Source organism: Synchiropus splendidus, chromosome 8 (genome assembly GCF_027744825.2).
Source record: "Synchiropus splendidus isolate RoL2022-P1 chromosome 8, RoL_Sspl_1.0, whole genome shotgun sequence".
Taxonomy (NCBI): Eukaryota; Metazoa; Chordata; class Actinopteri; order Syngnathiformes; family Callionymidae; genus Synchiropus; species Synchiropus splendidus.
In genome coordinates this window covers 6,197,564-6,220,803 of record NC_071341.1, presented here as the reverse complement: position 1 = coordinate 6,220,803, position 23,240 = coordinate 6,197,564, and the positions used below count along the sequence as shown (strand labels likewise).

Below are 23,240 nucleotides of genomic sequence, written 5' to 3'. Positions count from 1 at the left end.
AAATAATTTAAACTATCTTAGTGCTGTGTACCGAGCAGGGGCCCGTTTCAGACAGGTGGTTAAGTGAGAAGTCTGACTTGGTTTTCCCAGAAGTGACCAGAAACTCTGGTGTCAGAGGTGTGAACCAAACCTGCATGTGAAACCCTGGCTTTCCCCAGTTGAAGCACAGATTCAGCCTGACCCTGAATGGCTCTAATATTATTACTCATTGAGAATCTGTATGCGAAGAGTAACCGCGACTTTCAAATACTCTGATCTTCTGTCTCTCTGTCTCTTCCTCCATTGTTTTCGTGTTCCTGAACTGACCTGACTTGTACCAAAAGTAGAAATATAAGCAGTCATTGAGTCCAGTTCTGCTGTCTTGAGGATGAGACTTCATGAAACCTTCAGAAGCAACTAGATGGCACTTGGATTTGAACAACTGTTTCAAAGAAACCCAAGCCATCTGAAAATGAGGACCCTGTTTCATGAAGCCTCATCAGTTCATCACTACCTGTTACCTTGGTGAAAGAAGAACCACTAAAGGTTTCAGCCCCGCCACGTCAGTCTGCATTTACTAGGTACTAGATACTAGAAGAACAGAAGTATAGAAGCCTTGAGTTAAGTCCTTTTATGTTATGTAGTCAATGGAACGTTAGGGCCCTCCCTACTGTACTATGGCAACCAAGTGTGTGACAATGACTCTTGATTTGGTTCTTTGGTTTTTCTGGTTTTGATCCTTCTCTTTTTCCATTGTTATTTTTAGAATTAAATAAGTGATATGCCACAGTGAAGAATATATTTAAAACACAAAAAAAAGCAAATAAACAAAATCATTTAAACCATTTAACTACTGATTGTCACCAGACAGTAGAGGCAGCACAAGAACGTACATACAGTATATATAAGTAGTATATAAGCATCGATTAAAAATGAAAGATTCCTGTGTTCCTGAAAGCATCCTACGTACCGTATACGAGGACAAAGAAGGGGAAATCCCTCCAGCAGTGGCCCCATTGGTCATTAGCTTGTCCAGCTGACTGCATAGTCTGTCCTCGGTCAGAGAGTCCTGACGCCCCCCCAGCTCACATGGAGTCCTGCCCTCATCCCCGATCCCGCCTTCCTCCTCCGTACTCTGTTCGTCGTCTATGCTGGACAGGATCTGGGAATGAGCAGAGGTCACTGAGTAGTTTCTGGAGGAAGGCAGGCCGGAGTCCGGTGAGTCAAACTCCACTAAGGGTCGCTCCTCTTGGGGGGCGGCTGCAGGGGGTACCAGGGTGGTCATGGTCTGAGTGCAGTCATCTCCACTCGGGGTGTCCTGGCTGACTCCGTCCGGCTCGTCCACTGACATGAACACCTATGAACGGAAGCAGCTTGAGTTTGGAGGGAGTGTGAAGGATTGTTGTACATGTGAAACACACCCGTGTCGCATGAGTTGCCCAGAATAACCAGCACTTTGTTTACCACTATAAATGACGTCTTGCAAAATAAAGGTATTTTTTATAATAATAACAAAACAAGCAGTTGACACCTCGTTGCTGAGTGTGGAGTCTCGGTGAACGAGTCGGAGAACATGACTGTCGATGCTGCTTCCTGAAGACAGTTTGGCGAAGATGGCCGACTGCATCTCCTTCTCTCTCTGCTTGACTATCACCTCACAGGCCTTCCACTCCTGCATCACCTGCTGGTAGTGGTCACTCACCCGCTTGTCAATCTAGGACACATGAGGACAGTTAATATACAGAAATACAAGACATATCTTGAGGGACGATTAATAAATGTCTGTGAGTACATGTATTCATATTCTTGTGTGGGCCAATCTTTGACAAGACACTGATCTTATGAGGACATTTTGGCTGGTCCAAATAGAGTTTTGAGGGTGAAAACGTCCAAATACATGAGACATTATAATTTGGTTCAGAGTCCTGGTGAAGGTGAGCCATGTGTTTTGGATGGTTAAGTTGAGGGTGAGAGGCAGGGGAAAGCATTATGGCACTGAGCAGTCCTCATAAGGATATAGATATCTGTATTTCTGTGTGTGTCTGTGTGTATTAATGTATTATGTAATGTGTGTGTGTATTGATATTCTTGCGAGGACCAATCTTTGACTAGACACTGATTTTGTGAGGACATTTTGGTTGGTGCTCATAAGGTTTCGAGCAGGAGTCGGGAACTTTTTTGACTGAGAGCCAAACAAATGGAAAATGAACAACAAGACTCTGAATTGAATTTTAGAAATAATCATTTAATCTAATGACAAAGCTCCTGGGTTCACGTAATACTCATAGCAGCTTAACTTGATGAATAAACTGGACAGAAGTCAGGGAAACTGTTATCTGCTGTCTGCATTGCACAGAGAGCCAGATCAAAAGAGCCATGGCTCGCGAGCCATATGTTCCCTATCCAGGGTTTAGAAAATTAAAAGCTACGGGAAGGAAGTGGAGCAGTCTGAGTCTATCTGCAAGGAGGAGAAGATTAACTCTACGTATCACTGTATGTTACTGCAGGAAGTAGTAAGCAGAGTCAGTTGGACAGAAGAATCTATTCAAATGTGTTTAAGAGAATTCAGTTAAAGCGCTTGTTGCCATGGAAAGTGAGAGTGATGCCCACATGACACACACCTTTACCCAATCCTCAAATCACATGAGCGTGTATTGGTGTGTGTAGTTTGTGTTGTACCTGGCTCATATCCTTCTTGGCCATGCCAAACTTGTAGTGTCCCAGCAGGAAGGGCCAGACTTCCTTCCTGATACAGTGCTGAACTCCACCGTAGTAAACCAGCCGAAGCAGCTCCAGCTCCTTGTAGTTCTGCACTCACACAATTCACAAGAGCAACCCGGTCAAACCGAAAGTCTCCACGAACCGGGGTGAAAATCACCCGTGTGAGTTGGTGTTGGCGCAACTTGACTGATATTGTAATGTCTGGCCGGAGTGCTGATTACTGCGGTTAAAGAGATTTAAATGAGATCAGAGTGGGGCGGAGAGTCCCTCTGCACACCTGCCTCCTGCTCATTTGTCACCTCCATAACCTTCCACTTTCTTCTGCCAAGAGTCCGCTCAATACATGAGTCAGTGGAAATTAAATATTGACTCCTCCCTTATTTACAGCGAGCAACATCATCACTTCAGGTATAAACATCTAAAACGTAACTTCCTTTGCACGCACTGCGACACAGGAAGCAAGTACCTCTAAATAAGGGCTGTCAACAATTCGACTTATGAATCAGATTAATCGCAGCTGAATATGATTCAATTCAATTTTAATCTTGGTTTATTTTACAAGAACTAACCTCATATGTTCATTGAACATATTTGACAGTACATGCAAAAGAGAGTGCTCCTTTTCAAAACTAACATTTATCCACATACCGAAGTGGACATGTCATGCCCTGGTGCACCACACACAGTATCAGCAACAAGAGATGGAGAAACTATCACACTTTTATTGTCTAAAGCAGTGTATGTAAAAGATTTGTCCAGAATAAAGTTATTTGGCCTAAACTTTTTTTCCCTTAAAGACTAACACTGACCAGAAACTTGGATGTTAGTCTCCAAAACACATGAGATTGTGATAAAATTTAACATAAAATAAATAAAACATTTTTGCCATATTGCCTACACCTTTCTGGAGACATTTTGAAACAGATACACTTATTTATTTTCACAAAATAAAAGGGATTTTCCGAGGTTCCTTTGGTGCCTCAGAATTTTTTCAATGAACGAAGTCTGCTGTGGCTCAACACCGGTCTAAAGCAATTTTATAGTTTGATAATATTCTAACTCAAATTCAAAACTCAAAGGCACTAAAAATATGTCCTTTCATTTTTTATTTGAATAAATATTCCCAACAATTAATGCACACTACTGACTCCTTATTAGTGTATAGTCTATGATAAACATGGCGTCACGGAAAGATGACAGTCAAAGACTTGAAATTCAGTGCATTCTGACCTTGCAGTCCTTCTGGTACTTGCTCCACACCTCTTTGCTGAGACCCCCTGACGCCTCACACGGTCTGTCTGGAGGAACAATGTTGTGGTTGACCAGGGCTGACAGATGAGTCCGCACAGTGGACAGGTGTCGACAGTAGGCCAACCCTGGGGGACAGATGGGACACAAGAGAGTGTGGAGATTCAGAAGAGAAACCACTCCTCTGATGTTAGATCATTCCTCCACTAAGATTCAACAAGTACGTTTCACAAAAACCTGGGAATAGTCAAACCAGTTGATATCCTCTAAGTGGAGGACACTACAGAATACATACTTTTTTTTAACTTTACACAGAAGAATATTTGTCTATAATTTACAAACTTCACTTTACTTCATAAGGTAAATGTAAGTGTTCTATCAAAGTTGACATCCCACACTTATCACATGACAAAAATGTATTTACAACAAGACTCAAACAGTTTTAACATGGACTTCAACTGTAATGTGCCACATATGGAGGAGGTAAGCTACATTTTCTGTTGTTGTCATTGTTGCATTTGTGTTCAAATCGGAGGATGTTTTCCACTTACATCCATAGAAGGCTCTGGACACGATCTGTCTCTTCATGTTCTGGCAGAGCATCTTCAAAGGAACCCTTTGGACAAAAACATAAATAAATGCATATGATGCATATGATAAGGATAAAACCCCCTAAAAACGTATCGTAAGTGACCATAGAGATTTCCCCAAGGATTCAACAAGCGCATCTCACAGTCACAAGATGGGTCACAAAGGTAATGGACCCTTCGAAAGAATCTACTCCGAAAATCATTTAATTATTCATTTATTTAAAAATGAATAATTGGATCTGTATTGATCGTAATTTTTAAAAATACAATATCCTCTAGCATATGTGGCTGCACCTCCATCTCCGCTCAGGGGTAGACAACCTCCTCTACTATGCCAGCAATTCTCCACGATTGTCTCAAACAGTTTGTTTGGCAGCCCCTGCTTCACCTTTAGTAGCAAACAACAGGATTCCATCCAATTTAAGAGACATTCATTGCCACCAGGACAGAGGCTTCGTGATCATCTACGTTTATATGTCTGCTAGCAAAATAACTGAAAAAGAGATGGACGGATTTCAATGACATTTTCAGGAAATGGTGATCATGGAACACAGAAGGGACAGTTACATTTTGGAGGTTGTTTCACATTATCATCTAGAGCCATAAGGCTTGATAAGATTTGGAACTCTCTGTCAATAGAGGGCTTGAGCATGAGCTGCCGTCCTCCCTCGTGAAACAGTTTCCTCATTTTATGAGCTCACTACATGGCACTCTCTGTTCTGAAATCTTTGGATTTGAGTGTTCCAATAAAGCCTCATGAGGCTAGTTTCATGAAGCCTCATCAGCCCATCACTCGAGGGGGTTCTGGAATGCTATTGACATCTGCTGCCCGTATCAGCTCATTACGATCAATGATATTTTAAATGCTTCAAAAGGCAGCAAGTTATACAGATTAAATGTAGGGCACAAATGTAGTAACTGAGATTCATGGCAGTGGACTGCCCTCTCAGAGATGTTCTAGTTTATGCTTCTTTGGACCGATCCTTGCTTACAGGGATTTGATATTCACAATTAATTTTCAAGTTTGCCGCTTTAGCTGCACTGACACAGGTGTTGAGTGAGTGAAAACCAGTTTTCCTCATTGGAACTTACAACAGGCTGTATTGTAATGAAGAGAGTTAAAATGATCAGATTTTTGATCAACATGAATCTCTGAAATGTCATGAGCTGTTATCTTATCATAGTTCTGTTGCTGTCTACCTTTATTTTGTACAGGTAGCTTTTGTTGTACTGTATTTATTTTCAGTCCACATCAAAGCTCAGAAGAGCTACACGTCACAAATCAGAAGAATAATAAATAGTGTAAAAAAAAAAAAAAAGCAAAATAGAGCAAAACAGCAAACCGCCATTCAAACTTTGTTTTGGTCACCACATGAAGTTTTTTCACTTTAAAGTCTACTCAAACTTTTGTTATCGAAGAGTGGACGTCTCATTAATGATGGGCTCCAGACAATGTTTGACACGACACATTATTTTAGATTTTAGCAGCGATTTTGGATAATGAGTACTGAAGAGTATTTACGTGTGGATATCTGCCGACTCGTGTAAACAGCTACATCCTGCTGGGTAGTCAAACGACATGCTGCCTCCAGCGGTACAGCATGACTGGCACAGTGAGTCGTGAACTTCAGATTGTTGCCACGATGACGGGCTCCCACCAAAAGGCTGCATGTCCATCATATCTCCGTGGTCTGGATGGAACAAAAGGCAAGAGGAAGACGACAGGAGCATCTCAGAAAACACGGCGGGAGCACGTCTGCGTTCACATGCCTTACATATTATGACTTAGGCCCCTCAGCTCAACCATCAATGCAGCTTTCATGTCAAGAGTGAATGACACTTTAGAGAGCACAGAGCTCGAGAGTGGTGTGGAGGGGACAGGCAGAAAGGATGCTGGGAAGCCATGCAGGTTCAGATCATTCAGGAGGGACAATGAGAGACAGCACAAGGTCATCTTGGACTAACAGGAGAGCTGAATGAAAGAGAGGAGGAGTGAAGAACTGAAGGAGGAGGCGGGCTGAGGCTTGGGTTATGCAGACTGCATAAAGCCACAGCGAGACTGGAGACACCGAAAACTAAATAAATCAATAAAAGATGGACATCAGTAGAAGGAGACACAAAAGGGAAGGAAATAAAAACAACCAAAAGAAATGCTCTTCACCTTAATTCTTCAGGTTGGAGCTGATGACCTGTCATAAATATGAAGCTTTGCTCTCTCAGGAATCCCCTCCCCAAAAGCAAATAAACTTATCCACAAATAAGATGAATGACACGTGGTTGCCATTGTTTTAAAAGTTAAGACCACCAGGAAAGGCAACCAGGACTCCACGTCTCTACTACTGCGGAACCCCACAGGACCAGTAATGAGAGGGCTGGAGAGGGGATGGGGACACGGTGAAGGGGGAGGAGGAGGCGGTGGGGTCAGTGAAGAATTACAGTGAACAGCATTGCAGCCATCGACTGCACAAAAACGTCAAAGAGAGAAAGAGATCGAACAAAGGGAGAGGAGCTGTCATCACACAGGGACACAGTCGTGAAAAAAAAAAAAAAACATGTAAAAACTGTTGCAAACAGTCATTTCTCATGCAGATACTGTCAAGCATGTTGCAGTTGATGGATCGAACCACAAGATGAAGCTGTAGTTTTGTTAAAGGACAGCCCACAGGTCCAACAGTGCAGAGGTTGGGGGGGAAGCTTCCATTAGGAAGTAAAATATAACAAGAGAATACATTCGTGTTACTTCATCTCAGAGCTCGAAATACATCAGAAATGAGGTCAACAAGTTACGCATGCGGACGCCAAGCACTTGTACTAGTTATTCCTGTATAAGGGCATATGAGCAGCTGTATGTCCAAAATAGTGGACAGCATCTCTGGAGTAAAATGGAGGTTCAAGTTCAAGGAGCAGGAGCAGGACATGGTGATGTTTATGTCAGCTGTGCTCACTGAAAAATCTTCTTTTTCTTTCGGCTTCTCCCTTCAGGGGTCGCCACAGCGGATCATCCTCCTCCATCTCACCTCTGCTTCCTCTTCTCTCAAACCTACAAACTTCATGTCCTCCTTCACTACGTCCACAGATCTCCTCTTTGGCCTTCCTCTCCACCTTCTGCCTGGCAGTACCAACCTCAACATCTTCCTAAACTTCCCCCATCAACTTTCATTTCATGCCACCTGGCTGGTCTAAATGGAGCCTAATGTGTCTGTAACGTTTGATGGTAAAACATGTTGTTCAGCTCTTGGGTGTCTGGGTACTGGGACTTCACCGACAGTTTGCCTCCTCTTTGCAGGACATGGGCTCAACTGAAGTATTTTCAGCGGTGGGTGCTGAGTAACCAAGACACATTGAAGTTTACCTCTGGACTCTGGGCTGGAGCTAAACAGTGGACATGTACAGCAATATGGGGCGAAGGCAAAAGGTTCCCTCATGAAGGACTCAGGTCGACTCCCAACCCAGGGTTTCTTCAAGCTATGACACCTCATCCTTTCACTAATATAAACAGCAACTTATTGGAGCTCCAGTGTGTTCTACTTCTATCTCACCTCCGAAAATCAGAACGCAACAGAGGAGTCAGAGCACTGAGCACAAACACACCGATGCTAAAGCTGTGGGTAGAGAAGTGCGAGCCAAACTGTCGACGCTCACCTGCTCGACTCTTGTTGGATGATGACCTGATCACCCACACCTGCATGCTGTCCTGATGACCTCACATCCTTCCTGCTGCTAGAGGCTTTCAAGGTTTTGATTCCATCGGTGGGACTACTGGCTCATTCATTTGTTGTTGACAAATTGGCTTAGAGCAATTGACGCATCTACGTTGCATTGTCATCTTATATACAAGTGTCAGCAATATGAAGAGTCACCTGAACATACGAAAATGTGAAACTCAGTTTCAGGTTATTATAACAAATATGGTGCCCACACAAAATGTCTTTGCCGTTGTTGTTCAGTTAAGTTCATGTAAGCAGCCAAGGGACATGGGAGCGGTGACCGCGCCAAAGATGGACTTTGTAGAACGACTTTTTATGTAAGTATTAAGTATAGTGCTGCTAGTCTTTAAAAATGAAGTACATTTTTGGGTGTTATCAAGAGGAACCTGTATTTGCCTTTCCTCAAGGCAGTGTGTGACAAAGTTTGTTTTTCAAGACATGTGAGCAGACATTTCATGGAGGACGGTTTCATGAACATGCCCCAGTAGGTTGCAGGTTTTAAAACAAAACAGATCCCAGAGCTATTCCCCACGATGAACCCAGAAACTGAATGTCAAACTGTGAGTAAACTGTTAGCATTGCTAATAACTCAGGCTCCAACACTGTGTGAACGCTAATTTGATCATTATATACAAGAATAAAGACAAAGATCGTGAATTGTGTTCATGTGTTTAGAAAACAAGTCATAAGGATGACTACGTATTACGCTTCTTGCTCTGGTGACCCTGGCCGCAAGGTCGGATCAAACCACTATGGATGGATTGTGCAGCCATGTTTTACTAAAGCGAAATCAGTATAGTTTGTTTGAAGGCACGACAAACGCTTCAGCAATAAAAATGGCTTTGTCGCAGCAAATTTGCTATTCATTGCAGGTTGATGATGTTGGGAATGCACATTTTTGTAGTCCTTTTTGCTCTTTAGGTTCAATACAATGAAGGTTTTTGATTCTATACAACTCATCACACTGACTTTCTATCTAACTTCAACTTCAACATTCCCACCGGACTGTCAGGAGGGAAGGAGAGTGATCCTGGCCCTGCCCTCTGACTCCCTCTGCACTGTTGGCCTTACCAAGGAAAGGAACACACAGGCAGACAGAAGTGGTGAGGAGGAGGAGGAGGTGGAGGAGGAGAGAGGTGAGGAGCGGAAGGGCAGGATGGGAGTGTTTAGGTGATAAAAACCTTTCATGACATTTGGGTCTGTGAGGTTCCGCGAGCAGATCATTGAGATCATAGCATGGAGCCTATCTTCCTCTTCCTCATCGTCGTCCAGCGACGGAGCTCGACTGCCCGTGGTGTGGTGGTAGTTTATAGTGACTGCTTGCACCAGTGGGACAACAGAGGACATGGTTAGAACAGCGCCATCTCCAGGTGAAGGCATGGCGAGGCATTACTAGTCTTTCGCGGAGCAAAAGCTGCTCACTGCAGATGTTAATCAGACAACAAGTGAGTTTTTTTTCTTTCTCTCATGACGCTACTTACTAGCATTGTATCTGTATCCAGGGTAGACGATCCGGAACACATAGTCAGCAGTTTCCTGGTCATCCATGCTTCGGTCTTGGTCGATGAGCCGGGCGGCACTGCTTCGCTTTCGTAATTTTGGGAACACTTTACCCTGAAACACAGATTTTCTGAGTCAGAGGGACTCTCTCAAACGTGTGGGACTCACTAGTACTGCACATCCTTCAAAACTCGTAATGTTGGCTCCTCACTTGTTCTGCCAAGAGGGCCATGAAAGGATTCTGTATTTTGGACTTCAACACTATCATCACAGAAATCCTCTGCTCAAAGCTGACCCGGCTCATCCTCCCGGCCCCCACTTATCAGTGGATCACAACGTGCCTGACAGGAGGGGAAAATCATAAAAGAACTAAGAGCACCTCGTGTGCTCGCAACAGGTGGTCTCATCCAGCAAGGGGAATGCAGGCATGTGGTTGCCAGGCTGGCTCTGTGGTGCTGTCATAACCATCTGGAGCTGAACACACTCGATGAGGTCCAGAATAGAGTATACCTCCAGTATAAACTGAGGGAGAACAACCGGCCCTGGTAGCAGCTGGTCCTTCTCTCTCTCTCGCCAACAAACTCTTCCCTCCAGGACTAAGCTGCATTGAATAGTTAACTACTCTTTGTGAGAGTGAATAAAACACGAGTTAAATTACTGGTATGAAAATACTTGGCAATAAAGACAATTGACATTGTGACAATACTTTTTATAATTCATACTTTTAGCCCCACAGGACTTTAATCTGCCCACTTTCCAGTATGTTCCATTTTCAGACAGTTTCTAGACCCAGTGATTAAGTTACACATTTGATGGATGGAACCCTTCCTGGCTACAAGCCAGATCAAAGTTATCTGTAATAGCGGACACAGTTATGGACCAAGTGTTTCACCTCAATTGTTCAGTAGTCCAGGCAGGATGACCCCATACAGCATCGTTTGTGTGTCTTATTGAAACTCATAAACGACACAAACAAGGCAAGGCCATTTCAGTTCTTCTCCAATACAAGCCTTGACATACTTTGCCCTTTTGGGACCAAAGAGGAGGCTCCAGCTGACCACGTGGCAAGAGCCCAGTTTCGAGACAGGAGAGGAAAGCCAGCAGGTGACCACCGGGAGGAAAATGGAGAGGCGGCTGCTGTATCCCATCTTGACTAACCAGCACCAGTGTGCCCCCACAGTCAGCTGCAAGATTCAGATGAAGGCTTCAGTTTGAATTCCACAAGGTTGAAGGAGTACAACAGTACAGCACTCACAATGCTGGTGACAGTGGATGCAGACGATCTGGCGAATCGGAACGGTGAGTGCATAATCCCAGTAGATACTGAGGCCCAGAGAGGAGTTAGTCAATGTAGTAGCATTTAGGAGAAACACAGGCACCAACAAGTGCGTAATGACTAGCAAAAAGCGTACGTAGCATGTGGCTGTATCAAGTGGATTAGAAACAAACTTAATGTTGGTAAAACAAAATAAATCTGAACCACTTCCTGTCCAGTACCTAGGAGCTTCCGCTAAGGCTTCATATTAGTCAATGTTACAGACATATTTCTACATCATTCACTATTTTTGGAATATAAATGTGTGGATAAAGCGGCGAGTACTTGCAGACCAGCCACATGCATGAAAAGCCACTCTTTCAATGGCAAAATGAAAGCACTCACATTAAAAGTTGTGTGTTTCAAGTACCTTTTCTCCAGGTCACAGTCTCCCAGCGTGCCATTGATGAGGTGGTTTGGTGTCCACTTGAGAGTGAGGCTTTCACCTGCCTGATGAAGTGACAGGTAACCCCGCAACACCTCCATGTCCTTCTTCTGCATGAGACAAAGCAGAATGACGTTGCAAAAGATGAGCTGAGCTGTAGAAAGTTTTGATTTCTACTCAATTTAAAAATGCATTGTCAGCATAAAGTAAACTGGGGTTTCAATGTTGAAGTCCAAAGGTCAAAGTCTAACAAAACTGGAGGAAGGTCAGGTCAAGGTTTTGTCCCGAACAGTACCAACCTCTTGTATGTTCAATGCCCCAAATTAATTTTGAAATCTGAAAACAATAAATAAATATATGGGCCTCTACACAAATAAATAAGCACATTGAAAAAGCAGTCATTTTTCATGTGACATGTCTGCGGCGTCAGGATAATTGTGGCACAGCACCAACAGCTCACACGTTTAGCAAAGCGCGGTTCATTCCTCACGTACAGGCTGGACCAGGACGTTGTTTTTGCCGTAGAGAAGGTGCGTTCTAGAGTTTTGGTGAAGACTCTCCACATACTCTCTTGCAGATGCAGCAAATCTGTCCTCAGACATGCTTCCGCTTGACTGTCTCTTACGAATCTGCGCACAGAAGAAAACTTTATTTATTTGGGGAATGCAACATGGGAGACACAGACTCCACATTTACATTAAAACCGTCCGTCTCAACATTTATTAAACAAAACTCTACAGCATGTGTTATTCGGAGAGAGGAGGATGTGACAGTTTGCCATTGTCAGTGGTCCGTTTTGCTCCTGGGCCTTCAGCTGGAATTACATCCTTAAATGCAACGCATTAGTGGTGTAAAAAAAACTCGTTGTCCCGTTGGGACAGACTCACCCCAAGGGCAGGTCTGCGGCCCGCTGTAACATCCTGACCTCGGTGAGCTCCATGGATCCGATGGCGCTGAACCAGCTCATTGGCTGATGGGTCCGTCCAGAAGTGGTCCGACGTCTTCAGCTTCGTGTACTCCAGAGCACATGGACCAACTGGTGCATTAAAGTAAACAAATTCACCTTCGCACTTTGGACAACAGATTAACAAGACATGGATCTTTGCAGCTTGCAGAGGGAACAAGACTTGTATCAAGATGTGTCAAGTTATGGTCATCATAACTCAAAAGTCATTTATGAAGAACGATTTACATCTTCCATAGTGGCAAAGTCTTATGAATTTAGAGCGTTCACTTGCAACAAAATGTTTTCTGGTCAGAGAAGACACATCACAAGTTGTTATATTTACCACTACACAAAACAGAAGTGCAAAGCATTGGCGGAATTATTATGAATAATTGCAAGACTGGGATCAATACAATTGAATTTTGCGTGTGACAACATGATACAGTGGTTCTGAGATACCCTGTTCATTGAAAAACAGTTTGCTTGTAATATGACTGTAATATACCAGATGCTTCAGCGAAGACCAGCTGGCTGTGTTGACAGTCTTTCTTTAATCCTGTGATGCTTGACACACCTTTGAACTGATGCTCACCGGCTGAGCTAACGCATGAGCACGCTTGAAATGACACACACACGGAGTCACCACACATGGTTAAAACTTAGCTCTCCCTGGGGTGCGTGCTGCTGCACTTTACTTATAGAAACATGCCACCGCTGTTCCATCATGAAATGTTCTTACCTTTCTCGACCCATCACTTCTCACAATCACTTATCACAGAAGGTCCAGAAATAATTTAGGTTAGTTCATATTTCTTCCATTTTTAACCACCACTGTGCGAACACTAATTTAATCATTATATACAAGAATATATTCAAAGAACTTACTCCATAGCATGATTTGTATTCATGTGTTTAAAAAACAAGTTATAAGGATGACTGCGTATTACGCTTCTTGCTCTCATGACCCAAGATGCAAGGTCAGATCAAACCACTATGGACAGATTTCAAATGCAGCCATGTTTTACTAAAGCGAAAAAAGTATTGTTTGTTTGAAGACATGACACTTCAGCAATATATGCACATTTTTGTAGTACCATTTCTATTGTAGTTCACTGGACTTTATTAATTAATAGTTGCTTTTATTTTCATTGCTGACTGTACTTGGGTTCTGGTCACACACAGTCCTTGTCACAGGCCACTTAAACTAGCAAGTAAAGGATGAACCTTTTAACTTTGATACTTATAAACTGTACCTTTCAGCACCACGTTGTGGCTGTTACCTGTAGCAAACCTCCACTTTATTAATGAATGCTGTTTTCTACACATTACAGTAATTCAACAATTAAAGTCTCTAATTAATGTGCACTTCCACCAAATACCAAACCACTGTTGGACATGAATAGCTTCTAATTGACATGCAAAATGTGCAGTTGTAGAAGTGACTTTTTTTAAATGACTCCACAGTTCTTTGCCGTACACAAAGAGACTGAGCAAGGAACAAGATATTCAATATGGCATCAGCAGAAATGACGATAACAAGAAATGAAAAGGGATCATTTACGCAGGCACTAGTACAAAACACCAGAAGTGTCACCTAGTAGAGCCGCCAAAATGGGCCCGAACACGGAGTCATGCATCAGAGCCTCCTTCTCGTAGTATTTACTGCAGAGAGAGCAAAATAGCAGCCATTAATGTTGATATACATTCTGTGAAATCATTATTTTCAGACAGAAAAGGCTGAATAACTCATCGGGGGAGCCCCAATGGCGAACCTTGACATTTAATCCACACTAACAAGTTTCATTTGGGCACTAAAATACACAAACCATCTTAACTTATCTAGTTTCATGATTCAGGTTTGAAGACTCGAACAATGTGGTTGAGGTTTTGGGTTTGACGCTTAGTCAGTTAATCACCTGGCATTGTCCACGATGTACTGCACAATCTTGTCCAGGACCTTCTCGAAGAGCGCCGTCCTGATCCATATATGTTTGACAGCCTGAGCCGAGAGCAGCTGAGGAGGTCTGCTGGTGGTGGAGGATCCCTGTCTCCTCAGAGGTTCGTGTCCCACACTCTGACTTCTCCTGCAGGAGACACAACTGTTGGTGACCACTGATACAACCACGTTGCGAAAAGTGTTTGAGGAACCATCGAAAGAACTGACTCTCTGCACCTGTGCATGATCATATGAGTTTAGGTCAGGCCCTAAACCTATGAACTCATCAAGTTATTCACTACGATATATGATCAATATTCTAGCATCACGGTTGTTGTCTGTCTCTACAAGTTCACTTTCTTAGGTCGTATGTAGTGATGAGCTGGTGAGGCTTCATGAAACAGGAGGCCAGTAGATGGCACCCTCTGCTCTAAAATCGTTGCACTAACAGCAATAAAACCTCACATCATTTTTAAACCAAGACTGCCACCTACTGAGCTCGGAAAATAAGGAAACAGTTTCATGAAGCTGAATCAGCCCAACACTAGTCTAAAGTAAAAAATATCTGGCCCTTAAATGCCACAGCTTTTCTCCTAAATGTTATAAATACATTTCACCTTTAATGCAATGACTATGTATTCATGCAACACTTTGTTCTCTTGCTTGTCTACTACAGTTAATGATTTTGTTTCTCAACTTCCACCTGCACCTTTACATTCCATTGACTGTTTAATGACTATGACTCTTGGGAAAACCCGCATCCATGATGAAGACCAAGAAGAAACAGGAGGCAGAAACAAAACGGCCTGCGGAAAAATTGATGGATCCTGGACATCAATAAATTCCTGCATGTTTATAGATCAATAGAACCAATACTAAATCTTACAGTGACACACACCCTCTTTTTGTTTATGGAACTACAGGATTGGGTTTCTAATTACAACAGGATTAAACAGAAAATGATTAATATGAAATCCATGTTGACCCTTAAAAAATAAAATAAAATAACAAGTGTCACATATTTAGTCAATTAAGTCAGATATAAATGATAATTCATTCGTTCGTTCGTTCGTTCATGCAACACGATGGAAAAGGATGCAATATTTTTACACTAAACGATCAACAACACATCGATGAAGAAACGACGAATACGTTTTTGCCCACTAGAGGGCAGCGTTGAAGCGAATTGCCTTCTTCTATGCGCGTTAATAAATTTTGTTATTCACGCCAGTATGCATTTAAATGATCATTGTTAACCAGTTCACACTTCATGCTTCAACAGAAGATGCCATTTCCTGCCATTTATATGCGCAAGTGACATCAATTAAGACGAGTCACATCGACGACACAGTCACACTATCAATATTGGATTTGGGATCAATTTTTAGCGCATTAGTGGCTGGAAAACTGTCGATTTAGTTGGAAACAACCGCCAATTACTGTTCGACCGTGTTTCTGTTCATCACTACTTACTTTCATTTGAAGTTGCAACAGGCTTCTTTGCTGAAAAGAAATCCCGATGAATGTAACTAGACCGACTCTGACTCAAGCCAATGATAATATTGATCTGAGCTCCTGCTGGAACCAGCCGCACCAGACACACTGGAAATGGAGTCCTTCACGATTATGAAAATATAGTCAGATGTATGAAGGCAAACTCATCCAGGATCAGCTTTGTCCTTAAATGCTTTTAATCTCAGGCAATTTCACTCACACACACACACACACACACACACACACACACACTCACACACACACACACACACACACACACACACACACACACACACACACACACACACACACACACACACACACACACACACACACACACACACACACACACACACAGATGAAGAGGCCGTGATGCTGCTGAGAGCCCTCAGCTGCCACAGTCACGATTTAAGCAGATCTCACTCTGTGTGCGCGCGAGCGCATGTGTGGACTTGCACAAGGGGTTTTGGCAAAGTCACGATTTATCAAATCTTATTCCAGTTTAAGGAAATGTGTGCACGTTTGCTTGCACCTCTTATATAACACCACTGGTAACACCAGTACTTTAAAGAGCAAAACTTTAACAACGATAAATAATTCAACTTCCTGACACTGGCTTTTCCTTCTGCTTTCATGTTCCCATCATTCTCTGCCTAGGAAATACATTCAAATGAATGGCATGAAATCCTTATGTATTGAGTTCAATATATTTATTTGGATATTTTTTTACCCACTGTGATCTTAAAACATGTACCCCAAAAAGTGAGATTTACCACTGTTTTCCAATAATAAATGACTCTTCTATCAACTGCAAACTACTCCAAGGGCACTGGAGGCCTCTCACACCGACACACTCAGGTTCTGGAACCAGTTCTGAATTCTCAGAATCTTCCGTCAAACCAGCCCACGTTCACACAAGTTAAGTGTAACTGAAGTGTGAGGGAGCTGTACAATGTTACTCAGGAGAAACTAAGCAACACACCAGCAAAATAACATGTCGCACGATTGTCGGAAAGTGTTTGTCGTGTTTTTCATCCCTCATTCAAGCATGCACCGAATTTTGATAGTGAAGAGACATAGAAGACGATTACGTCGAAGGCAGAGGTTATGTAACCACTGTGCGTGTGTATACAGGCCGATGCATGATATATGCCAGAGCGAAGAACAAAGCATGTTTTCAATTATACTGAATCTAATCTCCACTGCTACATTGACATCCTGCTCATCTTGTCAACACAGAATACGACATGCCCACCGATGATTTCACAGTTCCTGGGCTCAAACCATCTTTTCACGTTCCAAACCAGTATTTTTTTTTACCAAAATAAAAATTGCATTCAGGAACAGTAACAGGCACAGAACCATGCCAGCGTGACAGGCCTGTGTGCGGACTAGCATCACTTTGGAACAGACATTTGAACCAACAAGCTGTATTATTATGGATGATACAATGCGTTGCGTTCTCTTATAGACTTATCACATTATTGACTGGTAAAAATTACAGAGGAAACATAAAACGAAACATCACAAAATGGTTAACATATGGATGGAAATATACATCTTTCTGAACAGGCCATAGCTCATTTATTTCCCCTAATCATTTTTCTTATCATAACTACCTTAAAAAAAGCTATTTTAAAAATATATTTTTAAATTTTGGAATTTTGGGAAACAGACAGCTATCATTATTGTTTATTTTTATATATTTTAATTATTATACTTTGTGAGTTAGAAACAGAACAACACTTTCAAAATGCATAGGTCTCTGTGTGCGCACTGTATTTGTGGCTCTGCTCACCAGGCCACTTCATAATCTTGTGGCGACTAAGGTGAATGATTCTGCACTAAGACAGTAACCGCCCACACAGTGGGTTAGTCTGTCCCCCAGCCATGTGAGTGCTAGCTTGAGGGATTGTTGGTAAGACAGAAAAGTTGAGCATCGCCACATGAAGGGTAGTGTACCTCTGTTGTGAACACTGAGCATGTACTGCATAGAAGTGTCATTTTTAAGCTCAACGCGCAAGTAGACCAACATTCATGAAGGCAGTGAGGAAGCTCACGAAACAACAACATCAACAACTCTTCGCATAAAAAGAAATGAAATATACAAATCCCACAGTACAATGAAAGTTTGTTTTCTTGCATTAGCAACTAGATTCTTTTGTTTTCAATTAAATTCAATTTCGTATCCATATACAGCCATAAGTCGCATCATGATTCGGGCACATCTAGAATTCTATCAGGATATTTTTTTTATTGCGCAACATATATTATCATGATTGAAAAGCACACAACATGGACTTGTTATAAAGTGTGATGAAAAGAATTAGCTCACGGTAAAATGCATTCATTTCAAAAGGCAAGACATGACCCTGCAACCTTGCTTTCCACTGACCACTATGCCACAACAATCTTGCACTACATACTGCCTCAATAACTAGTGTCTTAATGCAAAGTGGACAACACATTTGTTTTGACGGTACGTTGTGTTTGGTAGTCAGACTTTCCAGCTTGTCCTGGTTTCTAAACACAGCCGCTCACCTGTCATGAAGTAGCAGAAATGAATGGGGAAACATTTGAAAGATTTATACCTCAAAATGAGCAGCTAGAAAAACAATAGATAATAATGACAATATATTTTCACTCAAGAATCAAGGTAAATCACCTTTCGTGACCCATGTGTATTTATATCGTGATCATACTGAAGGAGATCATTCTTGTTCATAGAGATGTGTAGTGACCGACATAGGACGTTACATAAGACACTGAAAGCAGCTTGACCATACATCACAGGCCTGAATGAACACAGACATGAACAATTATCCAGAGTAAACACATCAATTCAGAAGCCTTCTCCTGTTTAAACATCCCGCCCAGTTGAGTTGTAGCAATTGCTGACTTCATCCCTGCTTCTCTACCGATGTCAGCTCATATTATCACTCCATCTCCTCTTTCATCCACTCTGCCTCTTCCACCGCAAGCCGAGTAAACCACATCGCTATGGCAACCAGGGTAAATGAATGATGGATCCCTGAGGTGGGATGCGTGGAGGGGCTAATGTGCGTGTTGCAGGCGTGCATGAATCCATGCAGCGGCCGGTCACACCAGTGAAACATCAGCTAATGTGCAGCTTGTCTTGGCTCGACGGAATATGGCAGATAAACCGATGAGACGAGAGAGAAAGCAGAAAATGATTCACAAGGGTCTCGTCTACCCTCCTATACACTGCCTACTTCTTCATTTGTGCATTATTCATGCAGACCTCAAGGTGTTCCTTTGTGCTTTTCAAAGATCCCTTCTTCTTTTGCAGCTTGACTTCAGCTCTCCAGACATACCATCCAGCTGTGTTCAAGCCATCATTAATGGGCTTACAAGCAGATTACCTACTATCAAAGTATTTGCAGATCAAGCTGCTTGAGAGTACTTCTTCTCTCCTACACACAACCACAGAGCTTATTTAGCCCCGAGGCGGATCACTGGGTCCATTAGAAAAACAACTTTGTGTGCCGTCATGGTCCGAAACGAGGCATGTCGGTGGGCTCATTTCATTTGTCAGGAACATATTCATCATTTTTCAACAATTATCAATTGAGCACGCTTTTATGATGTGGCTGGCTGAGAATGTAGCGCTGAGTCAGAAGTACATGAAGTCATGAGTCAGCAAAAACAGCTGGTAGCCACAGTCACAGCCCTTAACCCTACACCCTATTATGCAATGGAAATTTAAAAAATGAAATACATTGAATAAAAATCCAGAAAAAAAAGGTAAAAAAAAATAAAAAAATTTTTCTTATGTTTGGATCTTGATTGTTCTCATTTTTATTGATTGATTTTATTTATTGAAATTGCTTTTAAAAGTCTTCTGTAATGAAACAGGAGGAGTTGCATAACCAATTTCCTGACACAAAACAAACACAAGTGAAATTAGAAATACAGTGGTACCTCGGTTTTCAAACGTCCTGGAATTTGAACAAATCAGAGTTCGAACAAAAATTTCGAGGTTTCTTCGGATTTCGAGCGAAAATCCAGAACTCGAACGCCCCCGAAAAAAGCCGGAAAACCATAATGTGCGCGGACCGATCAGCTGACCCACAACACGCTTTGTTATTGTGTATAACGCAGCCTCTGTATGCAGACCTGTCCCGTTAGCTACATTTACTGACTGTTTTTTATTCATATTGAGGTGTAAAACCTTTCCTGTCTCCACACTGGACCGTGGTAGAGAGTCACAGGGGAGGTGCTCACTCTCCACACCTCTGAGGCTGGAGCGCTCACTCCAGGGTTTGATGTCCTGTTGTGGGCTGGAGCTGGGACAGGGATGAGGCGAGTCTGGGACAGAGCGTTACTTGGTTTATGACTTTGTCACAGCCAAACTGCACAGAAGCTCACATTCAGAGCTGGACACGCACCGGGCACCTCTTCACTTCTGGAGAGACGTCACTCACTCGGCAACCCCTCCCACATGCAGCGGCCACACACATAGAGGAACAGCGCACCTGCAGCAGACACTCTACATTCACTCCTACAAAAGACTATTTTAAATATATATGGTATGTGTATGGTATGTATATGGTAACAAAATAGAGACAAGCCTAATGCAACAAATGTAAAAAAAAAAACATAACAGTGCACAAACAACAACAAAAAATAAAATACAATAACGTGAGATCAACTTCCACTCTGTACACAGAGATTGAGTGGCAGCCTCAGCAATCTTCAGTGAACGTTACTTAAGGCACCTACAACCAGTGTAATTCATCAGTAGAATAAATGAACTCAATTCTGGTTTCAGCAGCTCTTTAAGAGATCATTCCAAATATTTTGAAAATCAGTTTCCAGACTTCTGCATCACATTTATAAAACGGCGACCTCTGGTGGTCATAAAGAAAAGGTGCTTCAATCAAGCTTCACTAGAATTTACCACCTCAATAAACCGTGACAGTGGAATGGAAAGAGCTACTGTAAAAGCCGCATGTTGCTCCCAAAAGTGGGGTGGTGGTAACAAAGGGAATATGTGATACACACCTGCTACTATCAGACTGCTGCTGGAGCTGCTCTTGTACTTTGCGGCAGATCTCACCGGCGGTGTCGTAAACTTTTCCGATTTTCGTGAAGAGCGCCGCGATTTTGTCACTGTGCAGGAAACCAGCGGTTCGTCTCTTCAGGAGATGGCTGAGGCAGGACTCGATGGCAGCTGTGCATGGAGGGAGAAGAGAAGAGGGGTTAGTCCAGGAGACCAGCAGAAAATACCCACACGTAATCCTGTTAGTCAATAACTGTTGGGCTACAGTATGTTGGTGAGAACTCCACAGACGCAGGAAGCTCAAGAAAAGGCACTTTTGTCGGTGCAGACTAATCTCCATGACAACAGAGCATGCCCTCTGAGGAATATTACAAGATGTGATTAAAGAGGGAAAACAGAGTTGAATATGCAAATGAGAGGAAGGGGATGAGGGCAGTTTACAGCGCTGCGTACCTGACATTTAATCAGCTTTCTGTCTTCATCTCACATTATTCATCGCTTTCTTTCTCTGTATGATCAGAAGCCATCAGCCTGTATTGTGATTTCAACATCAAGCAACAACCTGAACGCTTCACCAACAAGAACAAAAAAGCCAAGGAAAACAGTGCGGCACATGTCACTGTGGTGCACGTTAGGCCTTGACCCGTTGCTGGTTCACAGGCCATGAAGGCACCAACCTCTCAGACTTGGAACTGCATATATATATATATATATGTGTGTGCTCTGATTCCTCATTTAGTTATTAGTATCTTGAGTATCTTGTGTCCCTGTTCTCAAGTGAGTGCTGTGTTTCTGTCCTTCTTTTATTTCTCACATGGTCCTGATCTTCCCATTTGTCTCTGTTTTCAGATTCCATTTATTCACTCTGTACTTGGTTCCATTCCCTGAGTTCTTATTGTCCGTCTGATAATTTAAATCCTGTGTCCGAGTGGACGTCTGTGCATGTACTGTATCTTGCAAGTGTTCAGCAGTAACCACTTACAGCATACGCTGTTCACTTATCAGCATTTCACAGCATTTCCCACTCAAGCGTCTGGTAGAAAAGCATAGACTTTGAACAGATGATTTTCCATTGAACACAATGTGTGGACCTGACGTCCTGCAAAAGCAACTGACTTCCAGGCTTTGTCTTTATTTTTAGGGTCAGACACCGGGTCAGTACCAATCTCTTTTTGCTGAACTACTAAAACCTGATTTTCTTTCTTTTTTGTCAACTGAGGGAAGAGGTTGAGGGAGCCGAGATTCTTCTCTGGCACTGCAGTCCTATTGGATTATTTGAGTGCAAAACCCTTGCAATAAGACTCCACTGGCACCAAATACCCATTTAAATGCTTGTCCTTTTTATGTCTTACTTGTCCACAAGTTAATTTCCTTTGTTTCCTCAGCATTTTTCCACACTCACTTCATCGAAGCAATCAGATGTCAAAAACATTGATGCAATGAAAAATATCAATACTCAAACCGTGTATCCAGAAACGCTAGTAATTTGAAAAACAACAAACCCAATATTTGGGTTATTTTTTTGCCACTGAAAATGTGATTGTCACGTGTTTTTTTTTTTTTTCTGAGTGTTATTTATTTGAATTGATTTTATGCTGTGGTGAGGAATCAAATACCTTGCTGTTGACAAGTTAGCAGTTTGTGTTGCGTGATAACCCAATCAGGCACACACACACGCCATCTTTGTGTGGACCTCTCATTGCCATAATAAACCTAACCATCCAAAACAAATGGCTAACCTGAACCAGGACACTGAACCAAAGCTAATCCCAACAATAAAAATCAAGTTATTTAGATGTCTTCATCCTCAAATTGAGGCTTGGATTTGTGGGGTCCAGCCAAATGGTCCCCACATTGGCATGAGGTCCTCACAGGGACAGTGTTTTGTCAATAATTGGTCCCACAAGTGAGGCTCAACACCCACACACACACACACAAAGATTGACTCCTCTGCAGGATTTTCAGACATATGTACAACAGAGGCCTGGAGTGAGTCACAAACGGTAAAAACCCAGGAAAACTGTCTCCCTCTGCCATCGCTCACTAATTGCCGCATTAACGCTGAGCCGTAACAAGCTTTTAGGAATGACGACAGAAGCAAAATGATGATTCAAGCCATCATACACAACAGAGACATCATTAAGCAAATGAGGGCAGGACTTGTGACTCAAAAATGGCTGCACATGAGACAGAACATCTGCAGGACGTGAGCGCAGCTTCCGTCGCGCCGCGCAGCTTCATAATGACCGACAACCTAATTATCCATACAGGGGAAGAAATGTTGCGCTTCGGAGCCATGAACACGACGTCTCTCCGACGTGATGGGTGAGCGACTGAGCGCGTGTGTAACCCTGGCTTTTTAATCGACTTCATTTGTTGGGAAGAAAAAGTTAGAC

General features: G+C 42.5%; 1 protein-coding gene across 3 annotated transcripts in view; it reads right to left on the bottom strand.

Annotated features, from left to right (window-relative positions):
- The window catches only part of sgsm2 (small G protein signaling modulator 2), a 62,547-nt gene that overhangs the window by 4,643 nt on the left and 34,664 nt on the right, over nt 1-23,240 (bottom strand). Inside the window, exons 3-18 of one of the 3 annotated variants that reach the window (XM_053872115.1) lie at nt 20,847-21,015; nt 14,308-14,475; nt 13,986-14,053; nt 12,333-12,481; nt 11,940-12,074; nt 11,431-11,555; nt 11,001-11,068; nt 10,766-10,929; nt 9,727-9,859; nt 9,427-9,564; nt 6,061-6,229; nt 4,500-4,564; nt 3,931-4,076; nt 2,659-2,787; nt 1,511-1,693; nt 950-1,336 (exon numbers count right to left, since the gene is read on the bottom strand). In XM_053872115.1, the coding sequence (XP_053728090.1) occupies nt 950-1,336; nt 1,511-1,693; nt 2,659-2,787; nt 3,931-4,076; nt 4,500-4,564; nt 6,061-6,229; nt 9,427-9,564; nt 9,727-9,859; nt 10,766-10,929; nt 11,001-11,068; nt 11,431-11,555; nt 11,940-12,074; nt 12,333-12,481; nt 13,986-14,053; nt 14,308-14,475; nt 20,847-21,015 (2,396 nt within the window). The remainder of the gene's footprint in view (nt 1-949; nt 1,337-1,510; nt 1,694-2,658; nt 2,788-3,930; nt 4,077-4,499; nt 4,565-6,060; nt 6,230-9,426; nt 9,565-9,726; nt 9,860-10,765; nt 10,930-11,000; nt 11,069-11,430; nt 11,556-11,939; nt 12,075-12,332; nt 12,482-13,985; nt 14,054-14,307; nt 14,476-20,846; nt 21,016-23,240) is intronic. The other 2 variants (XM_053872116.1, XM_053872119.1) reach the window with 2 other exon arrangements.